Raw genomic sequence first — 20,505 nt, forward strand, 5'->3', positions numbered from 1 at the left:
CTGTAGGTTGGCTTTTACGGCCGGGTTCATTGCAGCATCTTCCTTGAAGGCCGCTTTCACAGGCTGGCCAGACTTGTTCCAGATGAGGTCCCTGATAATGTCGATCCTTCCGCTCACCACCTTGACATGCATCAAGGGTTATTGACATATTTTACAATAGAGAAAGATAATTCTTATGAAAATGAATACGTACTTCCTCCTTCCTCAAAATTTTTGACACAGTTTGCTATTTCAATCTGTCCCCCAAATTTTGACACACTTCACATTTTATTATAAAACTAATATAATAAGTGAGACTCATATTTTCACTACATTATTCAATCTTACTTTTCTTTACATTTCTTAAAATCCGTGTCATAACCAAATACGACTCCTACTGCAGGACGGAGGGACGGAGGGAGATATAAAAATGGATCTCAAATTCCACTAACTTTTCTCACTCACTTTACTTTATATTTCATTAAAACTCGTGCCGAACTCAAATGGAACTCCTAATGGCATAGAAAGGGTATTATCTTTATTACTCCTACTTACTCTCTCCTCATTTCTCTACTTTATTCTTTCTCTTACTTTATCATCCCTTCAAACAGAAACATAGGACTAAAATAAATAAGTAGTACTCCCTCATTCCCTGAAAATTTGTCACACATTTCCTTTTTTTTCCGTCCCTAAAAATTTGTCACCTTTTACTTTTACCATTTTTGGTAGTGAACTCTACATTCCACTGACTCATCCATACTCATATTTATTATAAAATTAATATATAAAAGTAGGATCCACATGTCACCAACTTTTTTAACCCACTACATTTTTTAAAACCCTTGCCGGATCAAACAGTGACGAATTATGAGGAACGGAAGAAGTATTAATCTTTATTCCACCGTCATCCGAACAATTTTTTACAACCACTCATAGAATTCATGACCTCTTATCCATTACAACTTGCCTAAATGTTCCAATGTTCTATATATAACCTTACCTCGTACTCACATGATCAAACCTCAAAGCATCCTAAACACACCACATAAATCCAAACCGAAAGAAATGGATCCAAAAACAGAACACAAACCACACTGCCTAATCCTGCCGTACCCAGGCCAAGGCCACATAAACCCCATGATCGAATTCTCCAAACGCTTAGCCCACAAAGGCATCACAATCACCTTCGCCGTACCACAAGGCGCCCTCACCTCTTCCGCCGCCGGCAACAACATCGTCGTCGAGACGATCTCCGACGGCTACGACTCCCCCACCGCCAGAGCCGACGTCGACCCTCGGGAGCATCTACTCAGCTTCAAAAAGGCCGGTCCGGAGTCAACGTCCCGTCTCATCGAGAAGCTTCGAGAAGGGGGCCGGCCCGTGGACTGCGTCGTCTGCGACGCCTTCATGCCGTGGGGCTTAGCCGTGGCGAAGAGTAAGGGCCTGTCTGGTGCGGCCTTCTTCACGCAGGCGAGCTCTGTGAATGTGATCTACTACAATGTGTTCAAAGGGTTGCTCAAAGTTCCGGTTACGGAGAGGGAGACCGTGCTTCCCGGGCTGCCGCCGTTGGCGATCTCGGATTTGCCGTCGTTTGTTGTTGATCCGGAGAAGTATCCGGGCGCATTGGAGCTGCTGGTGGGTCAGTTTGAAGGTGTGGAGGATTCCCATTTCATGTTCGTTAACTCAGTTTACGAGCTCGAAGAAGAGGTACGTGGCTAGTCTTTTAGGATAAGTTATCATGTTTAGTTGTTACTGACTTATTGCCGAGTTTCATTGGGCTAAATTAAACTTTCATTTTACATAAAAAAAACGATATATACATGACATTTATTTGGTTTTGTTTTGTAAGTCACATGTGATGAAGAGTTAGGACTATTTTGGGGCCTCTATTTTATTTTTAAGATTTCTGCCATTAGAAAATTCAACATCTCATACCACTAATTAATGTGGCTAATCTTCTACTGGGCTGTCCGCACCGTGCGAACGGGATTGGTGATTAGTCACAAAATCTTTTTCGTAATTTAACTTTCAGAAAAAAATGTGTTCGTTATTTATTTGGCAATTTGTTCTTTAATAATCACAAGTGATATTCGTAATGTCAAACCTTTATTTATTTCCTGAAGTATTTCTTAATTAGTTGGCATTAGTATTTTATACTCCATTCTCTTATCGAGTACATACAGTTGAGATTAATGAAATTTTTTAGGATATTAGTCACTAACACCAAGAATTTTGGCCAAATTTTGATATTTTCCATAAATTTTAAATTTGGTTTAAAATTTCACACTTACATTCTGTATTTTTATTTCTCAATTCAACCCAAATAAGAAATTTTAAGCGAAAACTTATTCTAAGCGGGCAACCATGAAACATTTATGATAATTTAGAACATTTTTTATGTTTGTGGCTAGCTAGTTGCTAGTAGAATAAAAAATCACGTAGAAAGCTACATTGATTTAGTAGTGTTAAGTAGTAGGATTTAAAAAGGCATGTATTCATCGTGGGAAAATAACAAATAGAATGTAAAGTTTGTGATATTTTAGATAATTTTTAATTTTATGAAAATTATCATAATTTCGCCATAGTTCATAATTTTGGAGTCCAATATCACAATTTTTTATTGCAAAGTAGTACTCTCTCCGTCCCACAATAAGAGTCACACTTTGCCATTTTGGTCCGTTCAACAATAAAAGTCACACTTCATTTTTACCATAAATGGTAAATAAGTCTCACATTCCACTAAGAGCATCTCCAACATTCCACTAAACTCAAACTCATTTTAGTGTAAATCTCACACTAAATATTGATTTTACTCCAACTATTTACACAAACTCAAACTTAAAAGAATATTCTCTATATTATGTTTTTTTTTACTCACAAAATTTGAAAAACTTTTAGGTATTGGTTTAGTGTAAACCTAAAGATAGGTATTTTTTTTCTCAAAAACCAAAAATAGGATTGGTTTTTTAGTACTATTGGAGCTAAATACTTATCCCATTTTAGGTTTTAGTGTACCATTGAAGATGGTCTAACTCCCTTCACTCAAATTTTATTATAATTATAATCAATATAAAAAAGTGGGTTTATATTCCACTAACTTTTCCGATCTACTATTCTTTACATTTCTTAAAATTCGTGTTCATAATAAGAGTGACTCATGTTATAGGACGGAGGGAGTATTAATTTGACCCTGAATTGCTAATTCCCCTCACGCCCAACCATGGAAAAGAAAGAGAACACAAATAATTGTAACAAAAAAAACGTGGCAATTTGGACAACTCCATATTTAATGCGATTGCTACTTCTAAAGTTCTATACCATATATTGCTTCTCATGGGTTTATGTCTTAATTTATGGCCTGGAAGAGTAGTTGGTGTTCATTAATATTGCTACCTGTATCCATATTTCTGCTACTCATGGCCGGGTTTATGTCTTTATGACCTGGACGAGGAGTTGGTATGTGTATTGATCAATAGTTAATTCATCAAATGTTTTTTTCTTTGCAAAAATTAGTTTTCGTCAAATTTATCTTCCACTGTTAAAATTATTTGTAGTGAACAGATAGTAGTATATATATTAAGGTAACTTATGTATTTGGAGTCCTATTTCAGGCAAATGATTGGATGAAAAAGTCCATATCAGTCAAAACAATTGGACCAGCCATACCTTCTATGTACCAAGACAAAAGATTGCAAGATGACACAAATTATGGTCTTAGTATGTTCAAGCCAGATGACACTTGCATGAAATGGCTACAACAAAGATCACCAAAATCGGTTATCTATGTCTCCTTTGGTAGCATGGCCAAATTGGAAAAGCATGAAATGGAGGAATTGGCAACGGCCCTTAAGCTAACCGGAAAACACTTCCTATGGGTGGTCCGATCCTCAGAGGTGTCGAAGCTCCCGGAAAATTTCTCAGACGAAGCCTCGGGTAAGGGGCTAATCGTGTCATGGTGCTCGCAGCTTGAGGTACTTGCTCATGACGCCATTGGCTGCTTTGTAACGCACTGTGGGTGGAACTCGACTCTGGAAGCACTTAGCCTCGGGGTCCCGATGGTGGGGGTCCCGTGGTGGAGTGATCAGGCTATGAACGCAAAGTTTGTGATGGATGTTTGGAAAGTGGGAGTAAAGGCTTGCCCCAATGAAGAAGGTGTTGTTGGGCATGAGGAGTTGGTTAGTTGTGTGAAGCATGTGATGGAGGGAGAGAGAGCTGGAGAGATGAGAGAGAATGCAAGGAAATGGAAGGAATTGGCAAAGGAAGCTGTTGATGAAGGGGGAAGTTACTCACTCACTCAAATCAACGGTCAGGTACTAATCTATCTAAAACACATCCAATGGTTCCTGAAGCTCTTCCACAGCTTGAGCGAGCTGACCAAAGACTTCTCCCTTTCTCTACTTGAAACTCTTCATGCTCAGCAAATCAGTAGCTAAGCAATTAACACTAACAAAAATAAAATAAGTTTGAAAGTTTAAATGTTTTTAAAATGAATTAGTCATAAGAAATAAGTTAAAAAGTTTTCAAATATTATAATGAACTTTGTCGGATTTAATGAGTATAGATTTGTTTGACAAAATTTTAAATCTTTGGAATATAAATTCAATTTGAATTTGCCTAAAGTTTTGGGATTTCTATAATTAAAAGATCATATAAAAGGAAAACATTTTAAGTGGTACCTTTACAAATATAAAAAGGGCAATTTAGGAAGGAAATAATACATTAATAAGAAAACCGGTTTAAAATTTGAGGGTGTTTTGTATATACAATTTTTGTTAATTTATCTTTACTCTATTTTCATATTTAGTTATATTAATTAATAAATCTTATATTATGCTTATTTAATTTAATTTAAGATATTGATAAAGTGTCATGGAGTTAGTGTGTAATTTAAATAAAATATATAGGTATGATTGAAAAGTATAATAAGTTAGTGGGTGAGGAATAATTTTTTAGGTTTGAGTTTAGTGTAAATGGTTGGAGCAAAATCAATATTTAGTGTGATATTTACACTAAAATAGGTTTGAGTTTAGTGTAATGGTTGGAGATGCTCTAAATCTTATAAGACCTTAAATATTTTGACTACCTAAGTCCATGTGAACCAAAATATAAGATGGCAAATACCGATTTTGCAAGCCAAAACTAAAGGACGAAAAATAAAATGGTAGAGTTCAAGATGGATGCTCAGACGATAGTACTCGCCGTGACAGGCACACAGAAAGATGAATTTATCTTTGGGGCAGTGGTGGAAGATTGTGGTTGCTCATACGCTGCTCAGGCATCGGGTTCTATTGCTGATAGCAAGTATTAGTTGGATTGCGTTCCAATTTTTATTCGTGATGTACTTATTTTAGATTTGTTTGAATAAAACTTTAAAAAAATTGAAATTTGTCCAAATTTACAATTAAACTTAATAGTCTCTCTTTCTATGCAGCCCGAATCACTCTATTATTTTCTCGCCATGTGGTCCACATATTGATAGGACAATTTAGTGAAATTCTCCAAAGATACTATTACAGTCGAATAGCTCAATACTTCGACAAAATGATAAATTTGGTGTTTGACCATTAAAAAAATGTGTTCATTTCAGTAAAAAAAAATCATTGTAACAAAAAATAAATTTACAAACGGATACACTATCTAAAGTACTTGTTTGATAGCCTTGATAAGACCAAGATATGAATTATAATGACAGATAAAATAAGGTCCATGTTAGGCCTCCAAAGATCATCTCAGCCCTTTAAATCCAAAGCGAATTAATTCAAAAAAATGAGATAAAATATCCTTATCTCAACGCCCATCTTAATACATTATCTTAACATTTGGTCATATCTCCTTCGTTACTAACTAGGAGTAGGAATCTTTACTCCCAACTTTCCACTCATAAAGCTTTGTATTGTTCTACAAATGACATTACCAATCACTTATATTGAAATCGAAATTGAAAGAAAGGGATAAAAAAACAGAGCACAAACCACACTGCCTAATCCTACCATATCCACTCCAAGGCCACATAAACCCTATGATCCAATTCTCCAATCGCTTAGCCCACAAAGGCATCACAATCACCTTCGCCGTACCGCAAGGCGTCCTCACCTCTTCCACCGCTGTCAACAATATCACCGTCAAGACGATCTCCGACGGCTACGACTCCACCGCCGCCAGTGTTGGGTTTTCTTGTATTCATCTAATGAGCGCAGCGAAAATTTGCATACAAGAATACAGATCTGGATTCATAATCACATTGCACGTTGAGCATGTAAAACACAACGGAACTAAATCTTACTTGTGTTATTTTCTTCTGCGATTGAATCCTGCAAGTTGAATCCACTACTATCGAGGTCCACGTGCAATCCAATCCGATGCAGGAACTATCCCGGTACAATTGCTCCGTAGAAGAATGCTAGGAATTCTCTCTACAAAGCTTTACGTATTTTCTCTCTAATGTTACGCTATTTCTCATGCCCTACAATGGATAATAAATAACCATTATATATATGAAGAGTCACTAGGGTTCCACGAGTGTTGAGCTTATGGACTATTATAATTATAGCCCAACTATAATTACTTAATCCATATTAATCTAATTCTAGCTCATTTCATTTCAATCTCCCACTTGTACTAGCATTAGATATAATGCGTAGTTCCAACTTTGTACCCTTGAGCAGATCAAAATACACATATAGTGTGACCCTTTAGGCCCTCATTATCGACGACGATCTAATCGAAGTCTGCACAAAACTCTTAAACTGCGTTGGCAGCGTAGCTCGATATATGAAGGACGTTTACGTGAATTTGGTAAACAAGAATTTACATAAAGTTTATAGTAATATCCTTTCATTCACGAACCACCCGATTGAGCCTAAGATTTGCTATGTGTCATCCAAATAGCTCAATCACTTTATCTCATCTTTATTAAATGACCCATTCGATCATATTCAATTACTTTAATCGAATATATCTTTGCATTGGTCAATGACTTAATGGTCAAGTAATATAGAGAATTTGAGTGTTCACTCGAAATTCCAATCGAGGAATGAATCTCATTCTTTGCTCAACTACCATTTTCATTTATCTTATGATATACCCAACACAGGTCCGTGTCTCAATCCTCCTTTGGGAGGCAAAGCGTTGGACAAGATCAAAGCACACCACTCAACAAACAAAATGTGTAATGACCTCAGATCCAAGGACTATTACATACTTCATGCACTAATAAACTGTAGACACTTAACAAAACAGTTTAATACTCCCTTCGTCCCGCTTAAGATGACACGTTTTCCTTTTTAGTTTGTCCCAACTAAGATGACACATTTCCTTTTTTGATAACTTTCTCTCTCCAATTAATACATTCAACCACTTTTTCTCACTCCTATTTAAATATCCATCTTTCTTTATCTCTCTACTTTAATACTTACACCCACCTTCTCTCTCTCCAATTAAACACTTTAACTAATAACTCCTAAAATCTCGTGTCGGCTAAGCAATGTGTCATCTTAGCCAGGACGGAGGGAGTAGTAGGGTATACCAATACTCTCCAAAGTATACCATGGGTCCATCACGAATATCTGATATCTCATAGTTGTGAGAACAACTACATTCTCGAAGAATGTGATGCAAACCTCATGCTAACCTATAACATATCATCAATATCCCATTCTTGATGATCATTGGTTAGGGCTATTTTAGAATTATACTATATCATTAATGTCTCACACCATTAACGACAGTCATAATTCAAGGGAACAAATATTTAGAATAAAGACAAACATTTAAACAGTTATTCCAATAAGTGCACAAAACCCATAGAAAATAAAATTTTCATTGAATGTGATCAAGTAATATTGTCTCAACAAAAAATGTTTCTAAGACATATAAAACTTTAACTCCCACTTATTCAAAGCCATCTACCAACATGCTTAACACCTAAGCTCTCAAAGTGCTTGTTGTGTTTTGCTATATAACGGTTTAGTGAAAGGATCAACTAAATTATCATCAGTGGGTACTCTTTCTAATTTTATGTCTCCTCTTTCAATTATTTCTCTGATCAGATGATATCTTCAGGGAACATGCTTGTTCCTGTTCGTAGTTCTGGGTTCTTTTGCTTGCGCAACAGCACCAGTGTTGTCACAGTACAAAGGTATTGCACTACTGGCACTCGGAACGACACCCAGTTCCTTAACGAACTCTAACAAAGCAACAGCTTCTTTGGCAGCTTCAGATGCAGCAATATACTCGGCTTCGGTGGTGGAATCGGCAGTTGTACCTTGTTTGGAACTATTCCAACTCACTGCTCCACCATTGAGGATAAAAACATATCCAGACTGAGACTTATAGTCGTCATGGTCTGGTTGGTTTTGCTCTAGTTCAGGCTGTTCATTCTGTATGTGAGAAGGTTCAAGAATATCCCCATGATCTTCTTGAGGTGGAGGTGATGCAACTATTGCATCGTCTTGTCTTTGATGCATCTCATTGTCTTGAGGTGGTCCTTCGAGAGTCTCTCTAAGGTCCTCTCTAAGAGTAATTTCCCCTCCCAATAGATCATCAAAAACTCCCACTGAGTTATTGTTCAAACCATTTAACAATACCTCATCCTCAATGTTATCTTGTGATTCTTGAATTTCTTCAAGATCTACAATGTTGTGACTTTGTTCCTTTAAGACATAATTGTCTTCAAGAAACGTCACATTCCTAGAGATTATCACCTTGTGATCTCCAGGGTAGTGGAATTCATATCCTTTAGTTTCTTTAGGATATCCCACAAAATGACATTTCTCACTTTTAGTTTCCAATTTATCAGTCATCATTTTCTTAACAAAAGCTGGACAACCCCAAGTCCGGATATGGTTAAGACTTGCTTTCTTGCCACACCATAACTCATATGGTGTTTTCTCGACTGATTTAGAAGGAACCCTATTTAGAATGTAAATAGCCGTTAGTAAGGCATGACCCCATAGGAATAAAGGGAGACTGGCGAAGCTCATCATGGATCGAACCATATCTAATAATGTTCGATTTTTCCTATTAGATACTCCATTCATTTGAGGTGTACCAGGAGGTGTCCAGTCTGACTGGATTCCATGTGACTTCAAGTAATCAAGAAATTCTAGGCTCAAGTATTCCCCTCCTCGATCTGATCGAAGAGTCTTGATACTTTTTCCAAGTTGTTTCTCAACTTCACACTTAAACTCTTTAAATTTCTCGAAGGCCTCAGATTTATGTTCCATAAGATACACATATTCATACCTTGATAAATCATCAGTAAAAGTTATGAAGTATGAATAACCGCCTCTAGCAAATCCTTAGACGCACCCTTTTCCCAAAAAATGGTTTACTTGTCATTTTTCCTTTGAGACATAATTCATAAGCTCCATATGATTCTAAATCAAATGAAGTGAGATAGTCTAACTTTCTCAATCTTGCTATTCTTTTCTCATTAATATGACCAAGTCTTCAATGCCAAAGATAAGTTGCATTATTCGTATTACATAGCTTAGGTCTTTTGTTTTGCATATTGAGAATATTTCATGTGTATTCAAGCATATATAATCCATTTTCAAGAGTGGCATTTCCATAAAACAATCCATTAAAAGAAAACGAGCATCTGTTGTTCGCAAAATGGAAGGAAAAACCTTCAATGTCTAACATCGGAATGGAAATAATATTCTTAGAAATAACTGGAACGAAATAACAATTGAACAATTCTAGTCTATGTCCTGAGGGAAGATCCAATCTGTAAGTCCCCACGCATTCGGCAGCAACTCTTGCTCCATTCCCAACACGCAAATCAACTTCCCCAGGCCTCACTTTCCTGCAGTCACTTAGACCCTGCACATTATTACAAATGTGAGCCACAAGTTGTATCTAATACCCAAGATTGTGAATTATTCATAGACATATTTATCTCAATGACAAACATACCTGAGCTCCCACTTTCTGCACCTAGTGCCTTGAATTTTGGGCAGTCTCTCTTCCAAGTCCCTACTCATGACAGAAAAGACAACCATCCTTTGATGATTTCGACTTCTTCTTAGTCCCTCCACTCTTAGGCTTTAGAACAACATCCTTAGATGCTTTCTTCTTCTGTTGCTGCTTATTCTTCCATTTGGAAGACTTTGCAGGAGCACAGATTTGACCTTAGCAGTGGAAGACTCATAAGTCTTAAGTATGTTGTGCAACTCTGGCAGCCCAACCTTCGTGTTGTTCATGTTGAAATTCACAATGAAATTCTCAAAACTACTAGGAAGAGACTGAAGAATTAGATTTGTTGAGACATTTGCGGGAAGCACCATTCCAATCGATGCTAACCTCTCAATCAAACCAATCAATTTCAGCACATGCTCAGAAACCTTGCCTCCATCATGAAGCTTGCACTTGAAGAGATCGTGAAGTATCTCATACTCCATAGTTTGAGCTTGTGAAGCATACAAACTCTCCAAGTGTTTAGCATCTCATATGGAAGCATGTGCTCATGTTGTCTTTGAAGTTCCAAACTCATGGATGACAGCATGATGCACTGACCATCATTTGCATTTTCAACATTGTTTCTCATGAGCAGTTGCGTCAAACGTAGCAAACTCAGAGGATTCCTTACTGGGAACGACACCAATTGGTTCGTCCAAGACATAATCAATTTTGTCATGCCTTAGCACCAAGCGCAAACAACGGAGCCAATCCGTGAAATTTGACACAATCAACTTGTGTGTTTCCATCAAACACTTGTAAGTCAAGTTTGACATTCTGAATAGAAAAATACAACGGAAAGTAAATTAGAAAAGCATACAAATATCACATTCGTATCACTAACCAAACAAGGGTTTATTGTATTGATTAGCTCCCACTAATTTAAACATATATTATGTCCCCCAAACATATAATACGAATTTATATCAAATATAAATTTTAGTGGTCTAAGATCCAAGTCCATATTATTGCAACCCCTGCTTTGGCTGATCACAACAATAATATTACAAGGTAGGCCTCCAAGTCAACTGCAACAACTATTTTGCAATTCTTGGTTTATTAATCCAATTAATATGCATCCATAAACTATTTAGGTCGCTTTCGCTTTACTAAACAATTTAAGCAAGTCAAACCCATCACACGATGCCAACCATGCATCTATGAATGAGCCTAGACCTTGTGGATTTAGATAGAGTAAACGCTTTGGCGTAAAACTCGTGGTCGAAAAGGCTAGGAACATCAAATAATTATGATGGACGATGCGTTTGTTTCAAAAACAAGACTTATATTTTATGGGGAAAAGTGTGATACTGGTTATGTGAATATATTATTCAATATTAAATTTCAAAGAATTAATGGGCGCCGCCTACCAAGACATAGTATAACACGGACTACAAATATTGGGCGCCGCCTACCCAGACATAGTATAACACGGACACCACATACTGGGCGCTGCCTACACAGACATAATATAACACGGTCTCTAACTACTATAATTAAAATAAATAATCATAAATTAAATAGCATACTTATCACATAGGATATCAAATAATTCTCAACAAATAAAATCAAATTTTATTCTCAAATTAAATGTGGATTTAACTATTTATATTAATTCTAAATTAATTATATACCTAAGCGTAACAATCTGCCCTATTATTTTAAAAGGAAAAAAGGGTCGTTCATAACATTCAAAGAAAAGATGGCAATCAATCTTGAAAATTCAATATTTAAGATTTCAAGATTTTCTTCCAAAAATATGATATTCAAAATATCAAATCAATTTTCAATAAAGCTTTAAGACATTTTGGAGTTAGTCAAAATTTTCGAATGATTTTGAAGTCTAACTTCAAGTTTTAAACTATATTTCCGAAAAATTAAATAAACAAAAAGGATTTTCTTTCCAAAAGTCTAATTAAAGGGTTAATTTCAGTTTTCTGAATCATCGAAAACAATTCTCCAGAATATTCAAAATTTCAAAATTTTATTGAAAAACTCAAAATTAAAGCTTTCTCACTTTTCCTTAAAACCTTTCAAACGGAACAGAAATCTAATTTCTAACCTCCAAAGTTAAATACGAATCGAATTTTGATATAAATTTCAAATTCTATTCCTCATCTAATTTAATCTTCAAAAGATCGAAGACTGTTTCGCGTAAAATCATATTTCATCCACAAACCCAATTACGAGACCAGATTACGGTCGTCCACAAATAATTAACACACAAAATAATTATGAATCGAGCCCTGGCTCTGATACCACTGTTGGGTTTTCTTGTATTTATCTAATGAGCGCAGCGGAAATTTGCATACAAGAATACAGATCTAGATTCATAATCATATTGCACGTTGAGCATGTAAAACACAACGGAACTAAATCTTACTTGTTGTGTTATTTTCTTTTGCGATTGAATCCTGCAAGTTGAATCCACTACTATCGAGGTCCACGTGCAATCCAATCCGATGCAGGAACTATCCCACTACAATTGCTCCGTAGAAGAATACTAGGAATTCTCTCTACAAAGCTTTACGTATTTTCTCTCTAATGTTACGCTATTTCTCATGCCCCACAATGGAGAATAAATAACCATTATATAGATGAAGAGTCACTAGCCACGATTGTTGGGCTTATGGACTATTATAATTATAGCCCAACTATAATTACTTATCCATATTAATCTAATTCTAGCCCATTTCCTTTCAGCCAGAGCCGACGTCGACCCTCGGGAGCATCTACTCAGCTTCAAAACGGCCGGGACGGAGTCAACATCCCGACTCATTGAGAAGCTTCGAGAAGGGGGTCGGGCCGTGGACTGCGCCATCTACGACGCCTTCATGCCGTGGGGCTTAGTTGTGGCGAAGAGTAAGGGCCTGTGTGGTGCGGTCTTCTTCACGCAGACGAGCTCTGTGAATGTGATCTACTACAGTGTGTTTAAAGGGTTGCTGAAAGTTCCGATTTCGGAGAAGGAGATCGTGCAGCTTCCTGGGTTGCCACCGTTGGAGGTCTCGGATCTGCCGTCGTTTGTTGTTGATCCGGAGAAGTATCCGGGCGTGTTGGAGCTGATGGCGGGTCAGTTTGAAGGTGTGGAGGATTTACATTTCGTGTTCGTTAACTCGATTTTTGAGCTCGAGGAAGAGGTACATTGCTCGTCTTTTGGAATAAGTTGTCATGTTTGGTTGTTACTGACTTAATGTTGTCGTAGTTAAACTTTTTTTATCTCAAACATAAATTTACTTTGGGGCAATTTGGTTGGGAAGATAAATAAATAGAACATGATAAAAATAATTGATATATATATTTGAATCGTATAACTCGAAGATAGATGAGTCATTGCTCTATATAGTTGTATTTTTATTATAAGTCATGTGTGCTATAGAATTGGACTATTTTGGAGCCTCTAGCAACATCCTTGTATCAATTTTTAAGATAAGAATTTTTACATGAATTTTGTAAGTGTTTATTTTGCAAGTTGCAATTTTTGATGGGCCCATGAAACAACTTTAAGCCCAAGCATTTTGCATATAATAATAAAATTGCAAGCCAAACAACTATAAAAATATTATACTACTATTCTTTTTAATCTTGGCTTGTGATATCTATCTTTCAATGTAAATAGCAAAGCATGCTTTGAGATTTCCGGCATTAGAAAATTAACATCTCATACTAATGTGGCTAATCTTCTACGGGGTCGTCCGCACCGTGCGAATGGCATTAGTGGTTATCACAAAAAAAATCATACCACATTAATTAATGTTTTGCAAAATTTTATTTTAAAATTTTGGCTTTAATAGAGGTTGAACTCAAGACCTCTTGATGAACTTACCAACAATTCTACCACTACATCACAAGAACTTCTTGGTGTTAATATGAACATAAGTTATTTTTATATATTAAATAAGAAATATTTTATCTATATGATTATAAACTAATAATTCGTGTTTAATTTCAAAGTAATTAGTACTACTAATTATGATATTTAATTACCATCCAATTTATTTATGTACAGCTAACTACTGCTAGTTTATTATTATTTGTATAATACGTATATATGCATATAATGAATATGTGAATTATACTTAAAGTTTACTGGAGTATTTGTTTATATATTACCACTATTTACTAAATATATATTTATAATTCATGTTTATTATGTATAATATTATTTTGCTGCACTACTTTTTGAAAATAATACAATGAGCTTAATTATTTTTATACATAAAATATTAAAAAAAATTTACAATAACTTACTACTAGTATAATTTGTATATTTAATCATATTTTTGATAAAAAAAAAATTAATAAAATTCTACTAAATTTCTATAGGCGGAGGTGTAATATTTTTGGGATATACTATTAATACATTGTGTATTTTATCATTCACTGAATTAAAAATATTTGGTATATTATTTAATACTCCCTTCGTCCCGCTTTAGCAGTCCCATTGACTTTTCTGCCCTCTTTTTGTAAAAATGATAAAAAAAAATAGTTAAAGAGGAGAAATGGTAAATTAAGAGAGAGAATAATATAGAGAAGAGTCTTATTTACATTATTGTCTCTCTTACTTTACCATTTCTCCACTTTAACTATTTTTTATCATTTTTACAAAAAGAGGACAGAAAAGTGAATGGGACTGCTAAAATGGGACGGAGGGAGTAATATATATACACATTTATAATGATATAACGGTTTGACCAGTGATTAAACCGATTGGACCGGTTGAACCATGAACCAGTAGCTTCGCCGGTTCATCGGTAAATCCGGTTTTAAAACATTGGTCAAAATAGCTCAATACTTTAACGAAATGAAAATTTGATTTTGACCATTAGTGGATGTTTTCATTTTAATGAGATACTGTAACAAAAACTAAATTTTGAAACGCACGCACTATTAGAAATAATGGGATAAAATTCTCAAGCCGTTACAGGCGGTACTCTAACTATTACAATCGAAGGAAGATAATAACAATAAGTGGAATGAAAATTACAACGGAAATAATAGAACAAACCGAACTATAAGTCGAGTCGAGGGAAACCCTCTTTCCGCAAGACAAATTACGCCCCGACTAGTGCTCACGGAATGGCGTATTGTCCCCAAAGATAAAACGACTTCCTCCTAGCGTGTAGAAGCACCTCAAACCCGCTAGGCACCGACAAACTTGATGAAGTTCCGAGAATCAAGCTATGCAATGCTACTATGATGTAGAGAACTAGAGAGAAGAGAGAATATTTTTTGTTTGTTTTTTATCCACTCCAAGATCAAGCCTATTTATTGGCTAGAGAAAGCACTTGAAAGGCCTTGCAATCAAGATTATCTCTTAATGCATTTGGGGGTTACCTAAGATGAAAGGCCATAGGTCTTGGCCACCTCAAAGGTCTCCCACATTTTCCACATGTTTTTTCCACAATCCCCCACATTGGTTAGAGCACTGCAAGCTCAAACCAACACAAGACGTGTTTGCATGCATGCAGACTCTTCGCTCAATTCTCGAGAAACAATATTGCATTTGGAATAGTAGCTTGGGGCTTTGAACTTTCCATAGTCAACACTATCGGGCATACCGGCGGCCTGGTGGACGTGATGCCTTGAACCGTTCCTCCTTGGTGTATACCGAGACAATAATATTGACACAATACTATTTACAAACTCATCAGTTCTCACGTTTGTGTCATTTACTGGTCATGGAACACCACTTTGGATTCATAAGTGATTCACATGTTGAAGCGGCCCACACTTCTTCACTTACATAGGTGATTCTTTTCCAGGTATCCTGCAATACCCACCTCCTTGAGGTTTCTAAGAATCATTAAAAGTCAAAACTTAACCTCTTACCACATGCATGTTACAACACTCAATGCTTTCTAAAGAATGGGCGAAGATTAAAAAATCTTCCGAGTGTTACAACTAGAGTCATATAGCTTTGTTTTCCCATTGAACCAAGCCCATGGGATCTCCAATCGTATGGTTGGGTTACCACTATAATCATCTTTTAAAATGTGGTTTTCAAGTCCCATTCCTTTTAGCAATTTATGCATTTGATCACGGTTTAAACTTTTCGTTAACAGATCCGCTAAGTTATCCACTAACCTCACACGGTCAACTATGATAATTCCACTTGTGATCAACTGCCTCACGGTATTGTGTCGCAGACGAATGTGTCGAGACTTACCATTGTATAAGCCACTATGTGCTCTCCCTATAGCCGCTTGGCTATCGCAGTGTATCACTACTACCGGCACTGGCTTCTTCCAACATGGAATATCTTCTAGGAAGTTTCTAAGCCACTCAGCTTCTTCCTCTACTTTGTCTAAAGCGATAAACTCAGATTCCATGGTGGATCGAGTATACACGTCTGTTTTGTTGACTTCCACGAAACAGCTCCACCCCCCACAGTGAACACATACCCACTCGTCGAAAACGAGTCTTTTGAATCAGAGATCCAATTTGCATCACAGTACCCTTCAAGTACTTGGGGATAGTTTGTGTACTGCAGCTCAAAGTTAAGAGTATACTTCAAGTATCTCAAAACCCTACGCAGAGCTTTCCAATGTTCCTTGCTTGGGTTGCTCGTAAATCGGCTCAGTTTATTCACCGTACACACAAGATCTGGTCGGGTGCAGCTTGTGATAAACATCAAACTCCCTATGATCCTTGCATATTCTTCTTGAGATACAGGCTCACCCGTGTGCTTACTCAAATGCACGTTGGGTTCCAATGGAGTCTTAGCTGGCTCACAGTCAAAGGAGTGAAACTTTTTAAGCACTTTCTCAATGTAATGAGATTGTGTCAAAGCTATTCCCTCAGGATTCTTTTTAATCTTGATTCCGAGAATCACATCAGCTAGACCCATATCTTTCATGTCGAAATTTCTCTTCGACATATTTTTGGTCTCGTTGATAATGGCACTATTGCTGCCCATAATCAACATATCATCCACATAAAGACACACAATAACGAACCCATTATTTGTGTTCTTAATGTAAACACACTTATCACACTCGTTGATAGTGAACCCATATTTGACAACATCACATTGTCAAACTTCAAGTGCCATTGCAAAGGCGCCATGTTTTAATCCATATAGAAGACCTCACTAGTTTGCATACCTTCCTTTCTTGGCCAGGTACTACAAACCCTTCAGAGTTGCTCCATATAAATTTCTTGTCCTCCAATTCATCATTCAGAAATGCGAGTTTTCACATCCATTTGATGAATTTCAAGATTGTGCAAAGCAGCAATCGCAAGAAGCACCCGAATGGAAATAATTCTTTTAACGGGTGAATACGTGTCGAGAAAAGAAATCATATCCTTCTTGCTACTTAAAGCCTTTCACAAACTAGGCGAGCCTTGTACTTTTCAATAGTACCATCGAGTTTTATATTTCTTTTTCAAAATCCACTTGCACTCTAAGGTCTTACAACCTTTTGGCAAGTCTACTAACACCCATGTGTTATTTATCATAATTGATTCAATTTCACTATTGATCGCTTCTTGCCAGAATGGCGCATCTGGGCCAGACAGCGCTTCCGCCAACGACTTTGGTTCATCATCCAACATAAAAGTTATGAAGTTGGGACCAAATGTTTTAGCAATTTTAACTCTTTTATCACGTCTTGGTTCTACATCCTCAGGACTTAACCTCGTCCTTTTTGGAGGATTAGAACTAGTGGATTCATCCATCATTCTTTCACTAGAAAGATCCTCCTGCCTCTTGCAAGGGTAAACATTCTCAAAGAATATAGCATTCCTTGACTCTATCGTTGATCCTTCAGCCACGCCAGACACAACTGACTTATGGACTAGGAAACGATATGCACTACTATTAAGTGCATGGCCAATAAAGATGCAATCGACTGTTTTAGGGCCAATAGCAACTTGTTTCGGAGGCGGCACTTCTACCTTTGCTAAACACCCCCACACTTTGAGGTATGAATACGAAGGTTTCTTGCCTTTCCACAACTCATAGGGAGTCACATCCCTACTTTTTAGTGGAATCTTATTCAGGATATAATTTGCCGTTAACACAGCCTCCCCCCACATGTTCTGGGGTAAACCTGAATTAATCAACAGAGCATTCATCATCTCTTTCAGTGTTCGATTTTTGCGTTCAGCAACACCATTCGATTGAGGAGAATATGGAGCCGTGGTTTGGTGAATTATACCACTTGCATGACAAAACTCTGCAAACGGCGCTACATACTCGCCACCTCTATCACTTCGAACACACTTAATTCGACAATTAAGTTGATTTTCGGCTTCATTTTTGAAGTCTTTAAACGCTTCAATTGCCTCATCTTTACTTCTTAATAAGTAAAGGTAACAATACCTTGTGCAATCATCTATAAATGTGATGAAATACTTTTTACCACTTCTTGTTTGCACAAATTTCAAATCACATACGTCTGTATGGATTAACTCAAGAGGTTTTGTGCTTCGCTCTACCGAATGGAACGGAAGCTTAGCCATTTTGGCTTCAACACACACTTCACATCTTTCTTGTGAGTTAAACTTATCAACCTTTAGTAAATTAAGATTTACTAATCTTTTTATAGCATTTAGATTTATATGTCCCAATCTATTATGCCATAAATCAGAGCTCTCAAGCAAATAAGAGGATGTGTCATCTTCTTTATTGCATATTCCTTTTCCACGGTGAATGACCGTAACATTCAGCTCAAAAAGCCCATTCACTAGGTGGCCTTCACCTATGAATTTTCCATTCTTGGTCAATATAACCTTTTCACACTCAAATTCTAGTGAAAATCCATGATTTACTAGAAGTGAGCCTGACACCAAATTATTTCGGATGTCTGGGACATGCAGCACATCCTTAAGGGTAAGAACTTTTCCAGATCCTAGTTTTAGGAACACATTACCCACACCAACTACCTCAGAAGAGGCTTGGTTTCCCATGACTTTTCTACCTCAACAAACCATTCATTTGGATTATTACCATGGTCCACGTCGGAGACCATTGCGACCACCTCGTGATCTTTGTTGTTTATAACAACACGTTCAAATAATTTGCACAATATTGTCTCCAACAATAAGTACACAATTATATTGAACCATATGTGCATTGGTATATTCAACACCACATGCATCTCAATTATTACTACCAAGTCTAAATTGGTCTTGCTTGTCAAATGACAAACGATAAACACAATTCTCAAGAGAATAGCTCTCAAGGAATTAACCACTTCATTGCACATCGACATTGCGACTGTTCGTTTCTTCATTCCCCTAATTAAAGATAAGTATTTTTTTTCTCAAAAATCAAAAATAGGATTGATTTTTTAGTACTGTTGAAGCTAAATACCTATCTTATTTTAGGTTTTAGTGTATCCTTGAAGATGGTCTTAGCCTTCTTACTATAACTTTGTCAAAACATAAATAAAACAAAACATGATAAGAACACATTTTCATAGGTCATTTTTGATCTTATAACTCCAAGATAGATGAGTTATTTATGATAAGTAAAAAAAACTGCTCACCAATGTTCTATACATAAGTTTACCAAGTATACATGATCACACCTCAAACCAACCTACACGGCTACACCACCACCAAATCTAAACCCAAAGAAATGGATCAAAAAAAAGAACAAAAACCACACTGCCTAATCCTTCCATACCCAAGCCAAGGCCACATAAACCCTATGATCCAATTCTCCAAACGCTTAGCCCACAAAGGCATCACAATCACCTTCGCCGTACCGCAAGGCGTCCTCACCTCTTCTGCCGCCGGCAACATCGCCGTCGAGACCATCTCCGACGGCTACGACTCCGCCGCCACCAGAGCCGGCGTCGGCCCGCAGGAGCGTCTGCTCAGCTTCAAAACGGCCGGGACGGAGTCAACGTCCCGACTCATCGAGAAGCTTCGAGAAGGGGGCCGGCCAGTGGACTGCGTTGTCTGCGACGCCTTCATGCCGTGGGGGCTGGCCGTGGCGAAGAGTAAGGGTCTGTTTGGTGCGGCCTTTTTCACGCAGACGAGCTCTGTGAATGTTATCTACTACAATGTGTTTAAAGGGTTGCTCAAAGTTCCGGTTTTGGAGAAGGAGATCGTGCTTCCCGGGCTGCCGCCGTTGGCAGTCTCGGATTTGCCGTCGTTTGTCGTTGAGCCGGAGAAGCTTCCGGGCTTGTTGGAGCTGATGGTGGGTCAGTTTGAAGGTGTGGAGGATTCTCATTTCGTGTTTGTTAACTCGGTTTACGAGCTCGAGGAAGAGATGCGTTGCTCGTCTTTTGGAATAAGTTATCATGTCTAGTTGTTACTGACTTATTGCCGAGTTTCATTGGGCTAAATTAAATTTTCATTTTACATAAAAAAGCGATATATACATGACATTTATTTGGTTTTGTTTTGTTAGTCACATGTGAAGAGTTGGACTATTTTGGGGCCTCTATTTTATTTTTAAGATTTCTGCCATTAGAAAATTCAACATCTCATACTAATTAATGTGGCTAATCTTCTACTGGGCTGTCCGCACCGTGCGAACGGCATTGGTGATTAGTCACAAAATCTTTCGTCTTTAGAATTTTTATTTTATCTCCGGGGTTTTATCAGGTTGAG

At 37.1% G+C, this 20,505-nt stretch overlaps 2 protein-coding genes across 2 annotated transcripts in view; both read left to right on the forward strand.

Moving 5' to 3' along the window:
- Positions 1–1,011: 1,011 nt before the first annotated feature.
- The window catches only part of LOC125216574 (mogroside IE synthase-like), a 20,255-nt gene continuing 761 nt past the window's right edge, over positions 1,012–20,505 (forward strand). The window contains exons 1-2 of the mRNA XM_048118325.1: positions 1,012–1,686; positions 3,591–3,787. Of these exons, the coding sequence (XP_047974282.1) occupies positions 1,045–1,686; positions 3,591–3,787 (839 nt within the window). The 5' untranslated portion in view covers positions 1,012–1,044. The remainder of the gene's footprint in view (positions 1,687–3,590; positions 3,788–20,505) is intronic.
- On the forward strand, positions 19,523–20,338 carry LOC125216575 (UDP-glycosyltransferase 74F2-like). The gene has a single exon (XM_048118326.1). It carries the CDS (start codon positions 19,523–19,525, stop codon positions 20,198–20,200), a length of 678 nt encoding a protein of 225 aa, XP_047974283.1. The 3' UTR covers positions 20,201–20,338.

Source organism: Salvia hispanica, chromosome 3 (assembly GCF_023119035.1).
Source record: "Salvia hispanica cultivar TCC Black 2014 chromosome 3, UniMelb_Shisp_WGS_1.0, whole genome shotgun sequence".
In the NCBI taxonomy this organism is placed as follows: Eukaryota; Viridiplantae; Streptophyta; class Magnoliopsida; order Lamiales; family Lamiaceae; genus Salvia; species Salvia hispanica.